Below are 13,757 nucleotides of genomic sequence, written 5' to 3' on the forward strand. Positions count from 1 at the left end.
TCCACAACGGGAGAGGCCACGACAGTGAGAGGCCCACGTACCGCAAAAAAAAAAAAAAAAAAAAAAAAAAAAAATAATTCTATGACTTCTCATAGAAAAAAAGTTAAAATTTCTTACTGTGCCTTATAGGGCCTCATCTCCTACCATTCTCTTATTTCCAACTCTACTAGATTTCTTTTCATTTCCTCAAATTCACTACACTTTCTAATGTTGTACAGCTTATAAGGTTTTTCTTGCATTGATCTCCTGGGAATGCAGTGACGGATATATGGAATTACTTCCATTTCAGTATAAAGAATATCAGATATAAAGGCCACTCCATCCAGACACATTGGAAAGCTGAAGGGGGCAGAGGGAGGAAAGGAGGTACCAACCTGGATGAGCATCCAGCTAAACTGGCAAAGATACAGGTAATGTATGACAGCAGCCACGGCTGAACAGCTCTCCTCCGTGAGTTGGGGACTTGCATATGCAGATGCCAGAAATACAATCTGTAAGAAACAAATACTTTTATTTTAAAATCATGTTAAAGTCATTCAAGAATATTAAGAAAATAAAACATTTTCTTATCTGAATCGACGATTCAATGACTCAAAGGGAAAAGAATTTGATTTGTTGCCCAAAATGAGATGACTAAGTCACTCTAAAAATGGCAATACATGGATTTTTATGTTTATAAGAAACAATGAATTATATGAAATTATGCTACACACTGCATCGGACTGTCAAGAGGAAATTCTCAAAGTAAACTCTGTTCTTACAGATGGACAAAAATCATATGAAATACATTTATTTTAGTTAAGTACAAAAGAGAAAATAGAGTGGAAATACCATTCCTTGTGTAAGTCAAAGCTAATAGGAGAGAAAAGAAAGAGAAGAAAAAAAGCTCTGAGGCTACCATCATCTGCATCCTCTGGTCAGGAAGTACACATATAACAAAATAGACTTAAAATAAATGTAAAATTTCAAACCCTATGGTTACCCTAATTCTTGGATTTTTATTTCGACTACCCTCAAGTCTTTCTTCAAAAGTAACCTTCACAATGGGACCTTTCTTGACCACACTATTTAAAATTACACCCTCTTTTCTTCTCTCCTTCCCACATATGTGATCTCCCTACTCTACCTTTCTGTTTCTTTTTTAAACAGTGCTTGTCATTTTCTAACATGCTCTGTCATTTGTTTATTTCTTATGTTTCTTGGTCATTGTTAGTGTCACCCACTAGAATGTAATCCCTATGAAGGCAGGATCACTTAATGTTTTACTCACTGGTATACTCCACACTCACACAGCCCAGTGTCTGGAACACAGTAGGTACTCTCAAAGTCTCTATTGGAGGTACTCAATAAATACTTGTTGAATAAATGGATAAATAAATGCAGTGAAACGCTCCTGTGATTTCTATCTATCATTTTCTCTACTATATGACTACTATGTCAAATTTTATAATGGAAAGTATAGATGGCAAGGGAAAATTTGGAGCAATAATAGTGGACTGTAACCTCTCAAGGAATAAATTCCCTTCCTCTTTCAGACACAGACCAAGTCTTTTTAACTTAATGTTTTAATAAACTACCACTATGCCTGGAATATGCCTGAAATGTTCAATAAATAATTGTTGAAAGAAAGAATGATTGATTCCAAAACAACAGAGGGGTGCTGTAAGGAGAAAAGTAGCTGACTTAGGCCTCAAAATCTCTCAACTTCTAAAAAGGAAATGCAAATGTCATTAATGTTTCTTGGATTTTAGAAAATGAATACTGTGCTCAAAATCAAATCAGAATATTGTTTTTATTTTCAAATGAAATATACCCCTCCCCAAACCTTTTATTTCAAAGGTGTGTACGTTAAATCGTCTTGAAAATTTCTGCCCAGGAGTGTTCCCAGGATGGCATCATTGTGGCGAATGTCAGGATCTGGGATAAGAACTTGCATGCTCCCAGCATCTCTATTTCATGGGGAAAAACTTACCTTAACCAGTCTCCTTAGTCAATTACAGAAGAACCAAAATGCTAATTAATAAATTCACAATAATACATATCTCATGCCATGCTGACTTCCCTCTTGGTAATTATTTATTGAGTACTTCCTGTACCAAGTATAGAAGAAAAGGAAACCTTTTCCCTTTTTTTTTTCTTTTTCAAGCTATGGACTCTAAACAAGTCAGTTTACCCTTCTGGGACTAATTCCCTCATTAGTAGGAGGAGGAAGTTGGAAAAAATAAACTCTAAAGTCTCTTTCTACTCCAAAATTCCAGGATTATTTTTTAAATGAGAAGTATTCCTGACTCAACTTTTTGTTTATTTTAACTCTAGTTTTGGAGTATTTGTAACACACAATTTTAAAAAAAAAAAGCAGACACTAGAAATGTATGTCTGGTTATATCCTAACAATCTGGTACAAATTAGCTCCCTGGAAAAAATAAAGCCAACAAATTTGCCTTTCCAGAATGTATCACAAATAGCTTTTGAATTATTAGAGCTTATTTTAAAAACACGCCTAGATTTCCCTAGATTTTAGCTTCAAACTTCTGAATTGTAATATATTATAGGTCATACATTTAAACTTCCTAAATTTCACAAAAATTCATTGAACACCTTCACCAAAACACTAACAATGAACACTAAACAACTGAAAACTATGCCTTAAAAGACCTTAGAAACACAGAGCTGTGAGATTCAGCCAAACAAAAAAATCCAAAAAACAAAAAGAATAATTTTAACATTTTATGCTTTTTATTTGCACAAAGTGGCATCTTTTCATAAAGTCTTTATATGTGTACTTATAATAAATTTGAGCCTCTCTAATTCAGATTCTATAATATGGATTATGTTGAATTTATTTCCTAGTTTTGTACGAATCAACCTGAATGGTTTGCTAGGTAAAACAATAGTGTAATCCAAACTGTAATTGAATGTGTTTAGTTTTAACTATGAAACTATTTATAAATGGTATGCTAATTTAAATAACTCTTATTCTTTTCAATATTTTTTCTTTGAAGCAAATTAGTACAAGTTATTGCTTAAAACTATATTTATTTCCAGAATACAGTTTTAACATCCAAAATTCCATTTTTAAGATATGGCTTCTTCATATTTTATTACGTTTTAATCTCTTTTTCTAAATCATAAGACCAGTTACATACCTACTTTTGTAAACTATGAACATTCTTCCAGAATGTTCTCTAAAATATGAGAAATGCTTCTCTCTGTATGGGAGAAGGCTGGTAAGCAAGACAAGGCTGAGCTCTCAATACACATTACTACAACAGGGATGAGCTAAGAATACTTGGAGAACCAGAGATTATGTGTCATGGGGCCTATCTAAAATTAAACTGAATTAAAATATAAATTAAATGGTTAAAGTAAAATAAAATAAGATCTCCTAGCATATTTAGTTCACATATTCTTAAGGTACATAACCAAGGAAGAGAGGAAGTTTTACCGTTGCTTTTTTACTCAAACACCTAGAGATGATCAGGAAAAAGGTTATTTTCAGTCAGTTCTCTGGATACACTAAGTTGAACACCATAACAGAAAGCAAGGAATTTTTCAATGGTTCTCAGTCATTCATGTGTTGATTCATTCAGTAAGCAAGTGTTGGCATACCTACTATCTACAGAGCATTATGCCACCTATGCAAGATGAAGAATGTTATGGTGGAAAATTGTGTACCATGTACCAGCATGGTGCTACATGTTTTCTTGGTTTTTTTTGTTGTCCATGTGTGTGCGTGCAGACGCGCCACATATTAATGATGTGAAGTCATTATTGTTTTATCCCAATTTAATTAAAGATGAAAGAAGGTCTGATAGGGGAACTAACTTGTTCAAGGGTCACTGAACAAATTTTAAAGTGGGATTCAAATCCTGGTGTTCTGATTTGAGAGGCCAGCGTTCTTTCTAGAACATCACACTGCTGCCCACCAAGCTACATCCAGCGTGAGCCCTGTCTCAAAGTGCCGAAATTCTGGTTCATTGTTTCTCAATCTTTTTTAACCCATGGGCCACCACAGGTTCACAATGGCAATAGAACATAATGCCCGTGGCAAATATACTACTACTCTTAATTCTACATTGATATAATATATGTACGTCTTAACCAAAAAAAATATATATATATATATTTCCAGAAGAGAGTATCTGATATATTTTGTTAACAACTTGTAAAATTCTTTCTTCTTCTGGTTGATTAGAGCTCTACTATAATAACCAAGGGAGGAAATACCTAATTTTTTTTTCATTTAAAATATATACGGGGCAGGGCTTCCCTGGTGGCGCAGTGGTTGAGAGTCCACCTGCCAATGCAGGGGACATGGGTTCGTGCCCCGGTCTGGGAAGATCTCACATGCTGCGGAGTGGCTAGGCCTGTGAGCCATGGCTGCTGAACCTGCGTGTCTGGAGCCTGTGCTCCGCAATGGGAGAAGCCAAAACAGTGAGAAGCCCACGCACCGAAAAAAAAAAAAAAAATGTATATATATATATACATATATATATATATGTATATGGGGCAGAGTTAGCGTCTCTCCACAACTAGGGTGCGAGCCGGCCGCTGGTGCGGTACCCTGACACCCAAGGAGACGGGAGGAACCCCCAAGTGAACCAATAGGATGTGGGGGGACTGAGGTGGGGAGAAGAAGTGGAAGCCAGACAGGATCAGCATCCCTGAGGCCGGGGAGATCAGGAGAGGCAGGCATGTGGAGCCATCCAGAAGAGGGAGAGGAGTGGAGGGCAATCGCCCCGCCCACTCGGGCCCAGGGAGCCTGCTGAATTCCCAGGCTGGTACACCCCCTCCAAAGTCCTGTGCAGGCCATGTGGGTCTTGGGGGCATAAGAGGGAGACCAAGAGAGATCAGGAGAGGCAGGCGGGAGGGGCCCACCCAGAGGAGCGGGAGAGGAGCGGGAGAGGAGCGGAAGGCGTTTCCCCCATCCACTTGGGCCCAGAGAGCCTGTTGAGCTCCCAGGCCAGTCCCCTGCCCTCCAAGACCCCCCACTGCGCACAGCCGCATTGGTCCTGGGGGCATGGGAAGGAGGCCAAGGGGAGAACAGGAGAGGCAGGTGGAAGAGGCCCTCTGGACTGGAGGGTCAGGAACAGAGAGGAGGGCATTTGCCCCACCCAGTTGAGCCCAGGAAGCCTGCTGGGCTCCCAGGTGAAGTCTCCCACCCTCTGAGACCAGGGGTGAGGGGCAAGCCTGGGCTCCTTCTGTTCCATTGAGCCTAAGCCCCACCCCTCACAGCCCCCAGGGCCTCTTCCAGCCCTGTGGGTCCGAAGCATAGGCCCTGCCCAGGCCCAAACCTCACCCTTGCTTAGGCCCCACCCTCCACAGCCAAGGGCCCCCCCCCCAATTTTTTTTCTTTTCCCTCCTCCTCTTTTTTTACTATTGTGATACTGTTATACCTTCCAGTTGTTGATTCATCTATAGTTTTACTTTTATATTCTTTCTAACATACCTGTTAGTTTCCTAGTCTAATATATTTTTTTAACTTTGTTATTGTTCTTTTTTTCTTTTTCCACCCCATGTGGCTTACAGGATCTTGGTTCATGAGCCAGGGGTCGGGCGGGGTGGTAGCTCCAAGTTTGAACCACTAGACTAACAGAGAACCTCAGACCCCACGGAATATTCATTGGAGGGAGGTCTCATGGAGGTCCTCATCTCAGCATGAAGACCCAGCTCTACCCAACAGGCTACAAACTCCAGTGTTGGAAGCCTCAGGCCAAACAACCAGTAAGACAGGAACACAATCACACTCATAAAAAAAAAAAAAAAGACACGACAAAAAATTATGTCACAGATGAAAGAGAAGGAGCAAGTTAAAAACCTACAAGAACAAATAACTGAAGACGAAATAGGCAGTCTACCTGAAAAAGAATTCAGAGTAATGGCAGTAAAGATGATCCAGAATCTCAGAAATAGATGGAGGCACAAATTGAGAAAATACAAGAAATGTTTAACAATGATCTAGAAGAACTAAAGAACAAACAAAAAGAGATGAACAACACAATAACTGAAACGAAAAATACATTAGAAGGAATCAATAACAGAATAACTCAGGCAAAAGAACGAATAAGTGAGCTGGAAGACAAAATACTGGAAGTAACTCCTAAGGAGCAGAATAAAGAAAAAAGAATGAAAAGAATTGAAGACAATCTCAGAGACCTCTGGGACAACACTAAATGCACCAACATTCAAATTACAGGGGTCCCAGAAGAAGAAGAGAAAAAGAAGGGGTCTGAGAAAATATTTGAAGAGATTATAGTCAAAAACATCCCTAACATGGGAAAGGAAATAGTCACCCAAGTCCAAGAAGCACAGGGAGTCCCATACAGGATAAACCCTAGGAAAAACACACCAAGACACATATTAATGAAACCAACAAAAATTAAATTCAAAGAAAAAATATTAAAAGCAGCAAGGGAAAAACAAAAAATAATATACCAAGGAATCCCCATAAGGTTATCAGCTGATTTTTCAGCAGAAACACTGCAGGTCAGAGGCGAGAGGCAGGATGTACTTCAAGTGATGAAAGAGAAAAACCTACATCCAAGATTACTCTACCCAGCAAGGATCTCATTCAGATTCGATGGAGAAATCGAAAGCTTTTCAGACAAGCAAAAGCTAAGAGAATTCCGCACCACCAAACGCGCTTTACAACAAATGCTAAAGAAAACTCTCTAGGCAGGAAACACAAGAGAAGAAAAAGACCTACAAAAACAACCCCCCCCCAAATTAAGAAAATGGTAATAGGAACATACATATTGACAATAACCTTGAATGTAAATAGATTAAATGCCCCAACCAAAAGACACAGACTGGCTGAATGGATACAAAAACAACACCCATATATATGCTGTCTACAAGAGACCCACTTCAGACCTAGGGACATATACAGACTGAAAGTGAGGGAATGGAAAACGATATTTTCCATGCAAATGGAAATCAAAAAAAGCTGGAGTAGCAATACTCATATTAGATAAAAATAGACTTTAAAATAAAGAATGTTACAAGAGACAAGGAAGAACACTACATAATGATCAATGGATCAATCCAAGAAGATATAACAATTACAAATGTTTATGCACCCAACATAGGAGCACCTCAATACATAAGGCAAATGCTAACAACCACGAAAGGAGAAATCGACAGTAACACAGTAATAGTAAGGGACTTTAACACCCCACTTTCATCAATGGACAGATCATCCAAAATGAAAATAAATAAGGAAACACAAGCTTTAAATGACACAATAGACCAGATAGACTTAATTGATATTTACAGGACATTATACCCGAAAGTGGCAGAATGCACTTTCTTCTCAAGTGCACATGGAACATTTTTCAGGATAAATCACATCTTAGGTCACAAATCAAGCCTTGGAAAATTTAAGAAAACTGATATTGTATCAAATACCTTTTTTGACCACAACACTATGAGACTGGAAATTAACTGCAGGAAAATAACTGTAAAAAACACAAATACATGGAGGCTAAACAGTGCACTACTAAATAACCAAGAGATCACTGAAGAAATCAAAGAATAAAAAATATATAGAAACAAATGACAACGAAAACAGGACGACCCAAAACCTATAAGATGCAGCAAAAGCAGTTCTGAGGGAAGTTTATAGCAATTCAATCTCACAACAAGAAACAAGAAAAATCTCAAATAAACAATGCAACCCTACACTTAAAACAAGTAGAGAAAGACGAACAAAGAAAACCCAAAGTCAGGAGAAGGAAAGAAATCAGAAAGATCAGAGCAGAAATAAATGAAATAGAAAGAAAGACAACAATAGCAAAGATCAATAACACTAAAAGCTGGTTCTTTGAGAACATAAACAAAATTAATAAAGCTTTAGCCAGACTCATCAAGAAAAACAGGGAGAAGGCTCAAATCAATAAAATTAGAAATTAAAATGGAGAAATCACAACTGACACCACAGAAATACAAAGGATTATAAGAGACTATTAGAAACAACTATATGCCAATAAAATGGACAACCATGAAGAAATGGACAAATTCTTGGAAAGGTACAATTTTCCAAGACTGAACCAGGAAGACTTAGAAAATATTAACAGACCTATCATAAGTAATGAAATTGAAATCTTATTTAAAAATCTTCCAACAAACAAAGATCCAGAACCAGATGGCTTCACAGGCGAATTCTATCAAACATTTAGAGAACAGCTAACACTGATCCTTCTCAAACTCTTCCAAACAATTGCAGAGGGAGAAACACTCCCAAATTCATTCTAGGAAGCCACCATCACCCTGATAGCAAAACCAGAAAATGATGTCACAAAAAAAGAAAATTATAGACCAATATCACTGATGAACATAGATGCAAAACTCCTGAAAAAAACACTAGAAAACAGAATCCAACAACACATTAAAAGGATCACACACCATGATCAAGTGGGATTTATCCCAGGGATGCAAGGTTTCTTCAATATACACAAATCAATCAATGTGATATACCACATTAACAAATTAAGGAAAAAAAAACATATGATCATCTCAACAGATGCAGGAAAAGCTTTTGACAAAATTCAACACCATTTATGACAAAAACTCTCCAGAAAATGAACAGAGAGGCAACCTACCTCAACATAATAAAGACCATTTATGACAAACCCAGAGCAAGCATCATACTCAATGGTGAAAAACTGAAAGCACTTCCACTAAGATCAGGAACAAGACAAGGATGTCCAATCTCACCACTCCTATTCAACATAGTTTTGGAAGTCCTAGCCATGGCAATCAGAGAAGAAAAAGAAATAAAAGGGATACAAATTGGAAAAGAAGAAGTAAAACTGTCACTGTTTGCTGATGACATGATACTATACATAAAAAATCCTAAAGATGACACCAGAAAACTACGAGAACTAATCAATGAATTTGGTAAGGTTGCAGGATACAAAATTAATGCACAGAAATCTCTGGCATTCCCATACACCAACAACAAAAGCTCAGAAAGAGAAATTAAGGAAACAATCCCATTTACCATTGCAACAAAAAGAATAAAATACCTAGGAATAAACCTGCCTAAGGAGGTGAAAGACTTGTACTAAGAAAACTATAAGGCACTGATGAAAGAAATTAAAGATGATACCAACAGATGGAGAAATATACCATGTTCTTGGATGGGAAGAATTAATATTGTAAAAATGATAATACTACCCAAAGCAATCTACAGATTCAATGCAATCCTTATCAAACTACCAATGGTATTCTCCACAGAATTAGAACAAAAAATTTTACAATTCGTATTGAAACACAAAAGACCCCAAATAGCCAACAAAATCTTGAGAAAGAAAAATGGAGTTGGAGGAATCAGGCTCCCTGATATCAAACTATACCACGAAGCTACAGTAATCAAAACAGTATGGTCTGGCACAAAAACAGAAATATAGATCAATGGTACAGGGCAGAATGCCCAGAGATAAACCCACGCACCTATGGTCACCTAATTTACGACAAAGGAGGCAAGGACATACAATGGAGAAAAGACAGCCTGTTTAATAAGTGGTGGTGGGAAAACTGGACAGCTACATGTAAAAGAATGAAATTAGAACACTACCAAACACCATACACAAAAATAAACTCCAAATGGATTAAAGACCTAAATGTAAGACCAGACACTATAAAACTCTTAGAGGAAAACATAGGAAAAACACTGTTTGACATAAACCACAGCAAGATCTTTTTTGACCCACCTCCTATAAAAATGGAAATAAAAACAAAATAAACAAATGGAACTTAATTAAACTTAAAAGCTTTTGCACAGCAAAGGAAACCATAAACAAGACAAAAAGACAAGCCTCAGAATGGGATAAAATATTTGCAAATGAAACAACAGACAAAGGATTAATCTCCAAAATATACAAACAGCTCATGGAGCTCAATATCAAAAAGACAAATAATCTAATTAAAAAATGGGCAGAAGACCTAAATAGACATTTCACCAAGGAAGACATACAGATGGCCAAGAGGCACATGAAAAGATGCTCAACATCACTAATTATTAGAGAAATGCAAATCAAAACTACAATGAGGTATCACCTCACGCTGGTCAGAATGGCCATTATCAAAAAAGCTAGAAACAATAAATACTGGAAAGCGTGTGGTGAAAAGGGAACCCTCCTGCACTGTTGGTGGGAATGTAAATTGATACAGCCACAATAGAAAACAGTATGTAGGTTCCTTAAAAAACTGAAAATAGAACTACTGTATGACCCAGCAATCTCATTACTGGGCATATATCTTGAGAAAACCATAATTCAAAAAGAGACATGTAGCACAGTATTCACTGCAGCACTATTTACAATAGCCAGAACATGGAACCAACCTAAATGTCCATCGGCAGATGAATGGATAAAGAAGACGTGGCACATATATACAATGCAATATTACTCAGCCATAAAAAGAAACAAAACTGAGTTATTTGTAGTGAGGTGGATGGACCTAGAGTCTGTCATACAGAGTGAAGTAAGTCAGAAAGAGAAAAACAAATACTGTATGCTAACGCATACATATGGAATTAAAAAAAAAAAAACGGTACTGATGAACCTAGTTGCAGGGCAGGAATAAAGATGTAGACATAGAGAATGGACCTGAGGACACGGGATGGGAGGGGGAAGCTGGGGCGAAGTGAGAGTAGCATCAACACATGTACACTACCGAACATAAAATAGTTAGCTAGTGGGAAGCAGCGGCATAGCACAGGGAGATCAGCTCCGTGCTTTGCGATGACCTAGAGGGGTGGGATAGGGAGGATGGAAGGGAGCCTCAAGAGGGAGGGGATATGGGGACATATGTATGCATATGGCTGATTCACTTTGGTGTACAACAGAAGCTAACACAGTATTGTGAAGCAGTTATGTTCCAATAAAGATCTATTAAAAAATTTTATACACAAGAGACAACATTATATACTATTTACTGCTGGACAAAACTGTAATAAAGATATAAAAACATAAAAAAATATAGCACATGTCTTTTCTTACTTGGGCTAAATAATAACAAATAATAAAAACTGGTTTTCCTATAAACCTCAATTCTCAGTACTTCTTAATATACACTCCCCACCCCTCCTCCACACTTTACTATGGACATTCTCACTCCTCTCTCTATGAAATGCTCTTCTCTCTACTCTCCATCTTACCCAAAACCTATTCAGTTTTTACAGGAGCAGTTCAAATTCCACCTGCCTACTCTGATCATGACAGACTCCTAGACTTTCCTGTTTTTTAGAGTGTTAACAGCATGTGTTGTCGAGTATTTATAATGGGCCAAATGTTGTCCTTTCTAATAGGAGAGTGCGTATGGGTGAAGCCAGACACACATGATGCAATACAATGTAACAGGTGTTGTAATAGAATATGGGGTAAAATATCAGGGGAATGCAAAGTCAAGACTGAGTAGTTCTGCTTGTGGAAGTCAAAGAAATATTCAAAGAAACAGAATTGCAGTGGCTTTGTCTACAAGTCCCATCTGCCCCACCTTCTCTTCCTAAGCTTACCTTCCACAGGACCCTGCATACTCCAAACCTGCTGCTCTAACTGCATTGACTGCCATTCCCTAAAACACGTTCCATCATCTCTCAACGCTTTGCCTTTGTTCTTTGTCTTCTGTGTTGCTAGAATTGTTTCTTATCTTTCTCTGTTGAAAGTCCATTTTTCAAGGTGTGGTTGAAATGTCAACTCTGTCATGAATATACGGCTATTGCTTTCAACCATAAATAACTCTTCCTTCCTCTGAATTTTTAAAACAGGATTTTATTAACATAAGGATTGATTTTCCTACCCAGTTCTCCCAATTCTTATACAAAAATCAGCCTTAATCTCTTGGAAAACTGTCAACTCCTTAAAGGCAACAATTCAATCGTATTCTCTAGTATTATTATTTTGAACTACATTTTTTTAAGAAGGAAAACATAGCAAGTATTCAGTATCCCGTACAGACCCTATCATGATTTTGAGCATAGTAAGTGCTATTTTAAAAAGTTTTATTGAAGTATGATTGACAGACAATACATAATGGCACATATTTGAAGTGTATGATTTTGACACATAGATACTCCCGTGAAACCATCCTCACAAGGAAGATAATTAATGTATACCTCATCCCCAAAGCTTCATCATGACCTTTGCAGCACCCCCCCCCACACCACCACCACTCCTCACTTCCCCAGACAACCTGTTTTCTGTCACTACACATTAGTTTCATTTACTAGAATTGCATGCAAATGGAATCATAGGTACTTTTTTCTCTAGTTTATTTCATTTAGCATAATTATTTTGAAATTCATCCAAAATAATGTATCAATGGTTCATTCTCTTTTTATTGTTGAATAGTGTTCTAATTACATATCCTTTCACCTGCTGATGTGTATTTGGGTTGTTTCCAGTTTTGGGCTTTTACAAAGAAAGCTGCTATGAACGTACAAGTCTTTGTATGGACATATGCTTTCATTTATCTTGAGTAAATACCTAGGAGAGGAATGGCTGGATCATATGGTAAGTGTGTATTTAATATTTTAAGAAACTGGTCAATTATTTTCCCAAAGTGGCTGTAATATTTTACATTCCCATGAGAAATGTATGTATCCAGTTATTCCACATTCTCACTAAAACTTGTAATGGTTAGCTTTTAAATTTTTAGCCTTTCTAATAGGTACACAGAAGCTCCTCAGTGTGGTTTTAATTTGCATTTTCCTAATCAGCAATGATGTTGATCATTTTTTCATGTGTTTATTTGCAATCCATACCTCTTCTTTGAAGAAATTCCCACTTAACTCTTTTGCCCACTTTTAAAGTTGGTTTGTTTTTCTGTGATTGAGTTTTATGAGTACTTTCTATATTTATGATAAAAGTCTTTCATCAGGTACTTGTTTGAAAATATTTTCTCCAAGTCTGTGACTTGTGTTCTCATTCTCTAAACACTGTCTTTCGAAAAACAACTTTTTAACATGGATGAAACCCAATTACGAATTGTGTCATACATTTTTGACCTTTTATAGATTATACTTTTGGTATCATATCTAAGGAAAATTTGCCGAATTCAAATTCACAAAGGTTTTCTCATATGTTTCCTAGAAGTTTTACAGTTTTTGGTTTTAAAATTAGGTCTTTGATTAATTTTGAGCTATTCTGAATACAACGCAAAGTATGGTCCAAAGCTTTTTGTTCTGCAGGTGGATAACCACTTTTTTCAGTGTAATTTTTTTGAAACACTACCCTTTCTCTACTGAATTATCTGCATATTTTCCTATATACATGGGGATCTATTTCTAAACTCTCTAATCTTTTCCATTCATCAGTTTGTCTACGTTTACACAATACTACGTCATCTTGATTACTGTAGCTGTAATTCTTGAAAACAGGTAGTACTAGACTCTAGTTTCTTCTTCTTTGTCAAAGTTGTTCGGGTTATTACAAGTCATTTGCATTCCATACGAATTTTATTTTTTATTATTTTATTTTATTTTATTTTTTTTGCGGTACGTGGGCCTCTCACTGCCGTGGCCTCTCCCGCTGCGGAGCACAGGCTCCGGACGCGCAGGCTCAGTGGCCATGGCTCATGGGCCCAGCCGCTCCACGGCATGTGGGATCCTCCCGGACTGGGGCATGAACCCGCGTCCCCTGCATCGGCAGGCGGACTCTCAACCACTGTGCCACCAGGGAAGCCCCTCCATATGAATTTTAGAACCAGGTATTCAATTGCTACAAAAAAGTCCTGCTGGGGTTCTGATTGGGACT

General features: G+C 37.4%; 1 protein-coding gene across 1 annotated transcript in view; it reads right to left on the minus strand.

Moving 5' to 3' along the window:
• ADGRV1 (adhesion G protein-coupled receptor V1) overlaps window positions 1-13,757 on the minus strand; it is a 543,050-nt gene that overhangs the window by 187,158 nt on the left and 342,135 nt on the right. Inside the window, exon 83 of the mRNA XM_027100633.1 lies at window positions 375-491. Within this exon, the coding sequence (XP_026956434.1) occupies window positions 375-491 (117 nt within the window). The remainder of the gene's footprint in view (window positions 1-374; window positions 492-13,757) is intronic.

The sequence above is a fragment of the Aethalodelphis obliquidens genome, unplaced genomic scaffold (assembly GCF_003676395.1).
Source record: "Aethalodelphis obliquidens isolate GAN/ISIS:26980383/991018 unplaced genomic scaffold, ASM367639v1 scaffold4, whole genome shotgun sequence".
Lineage (NCBI taxonomy): Eukaryota > Metazoa > Chordata > Mammalia > Artiodactyla > Delphinidae > Aethalodelphis > Aethalodelphis obliquidens.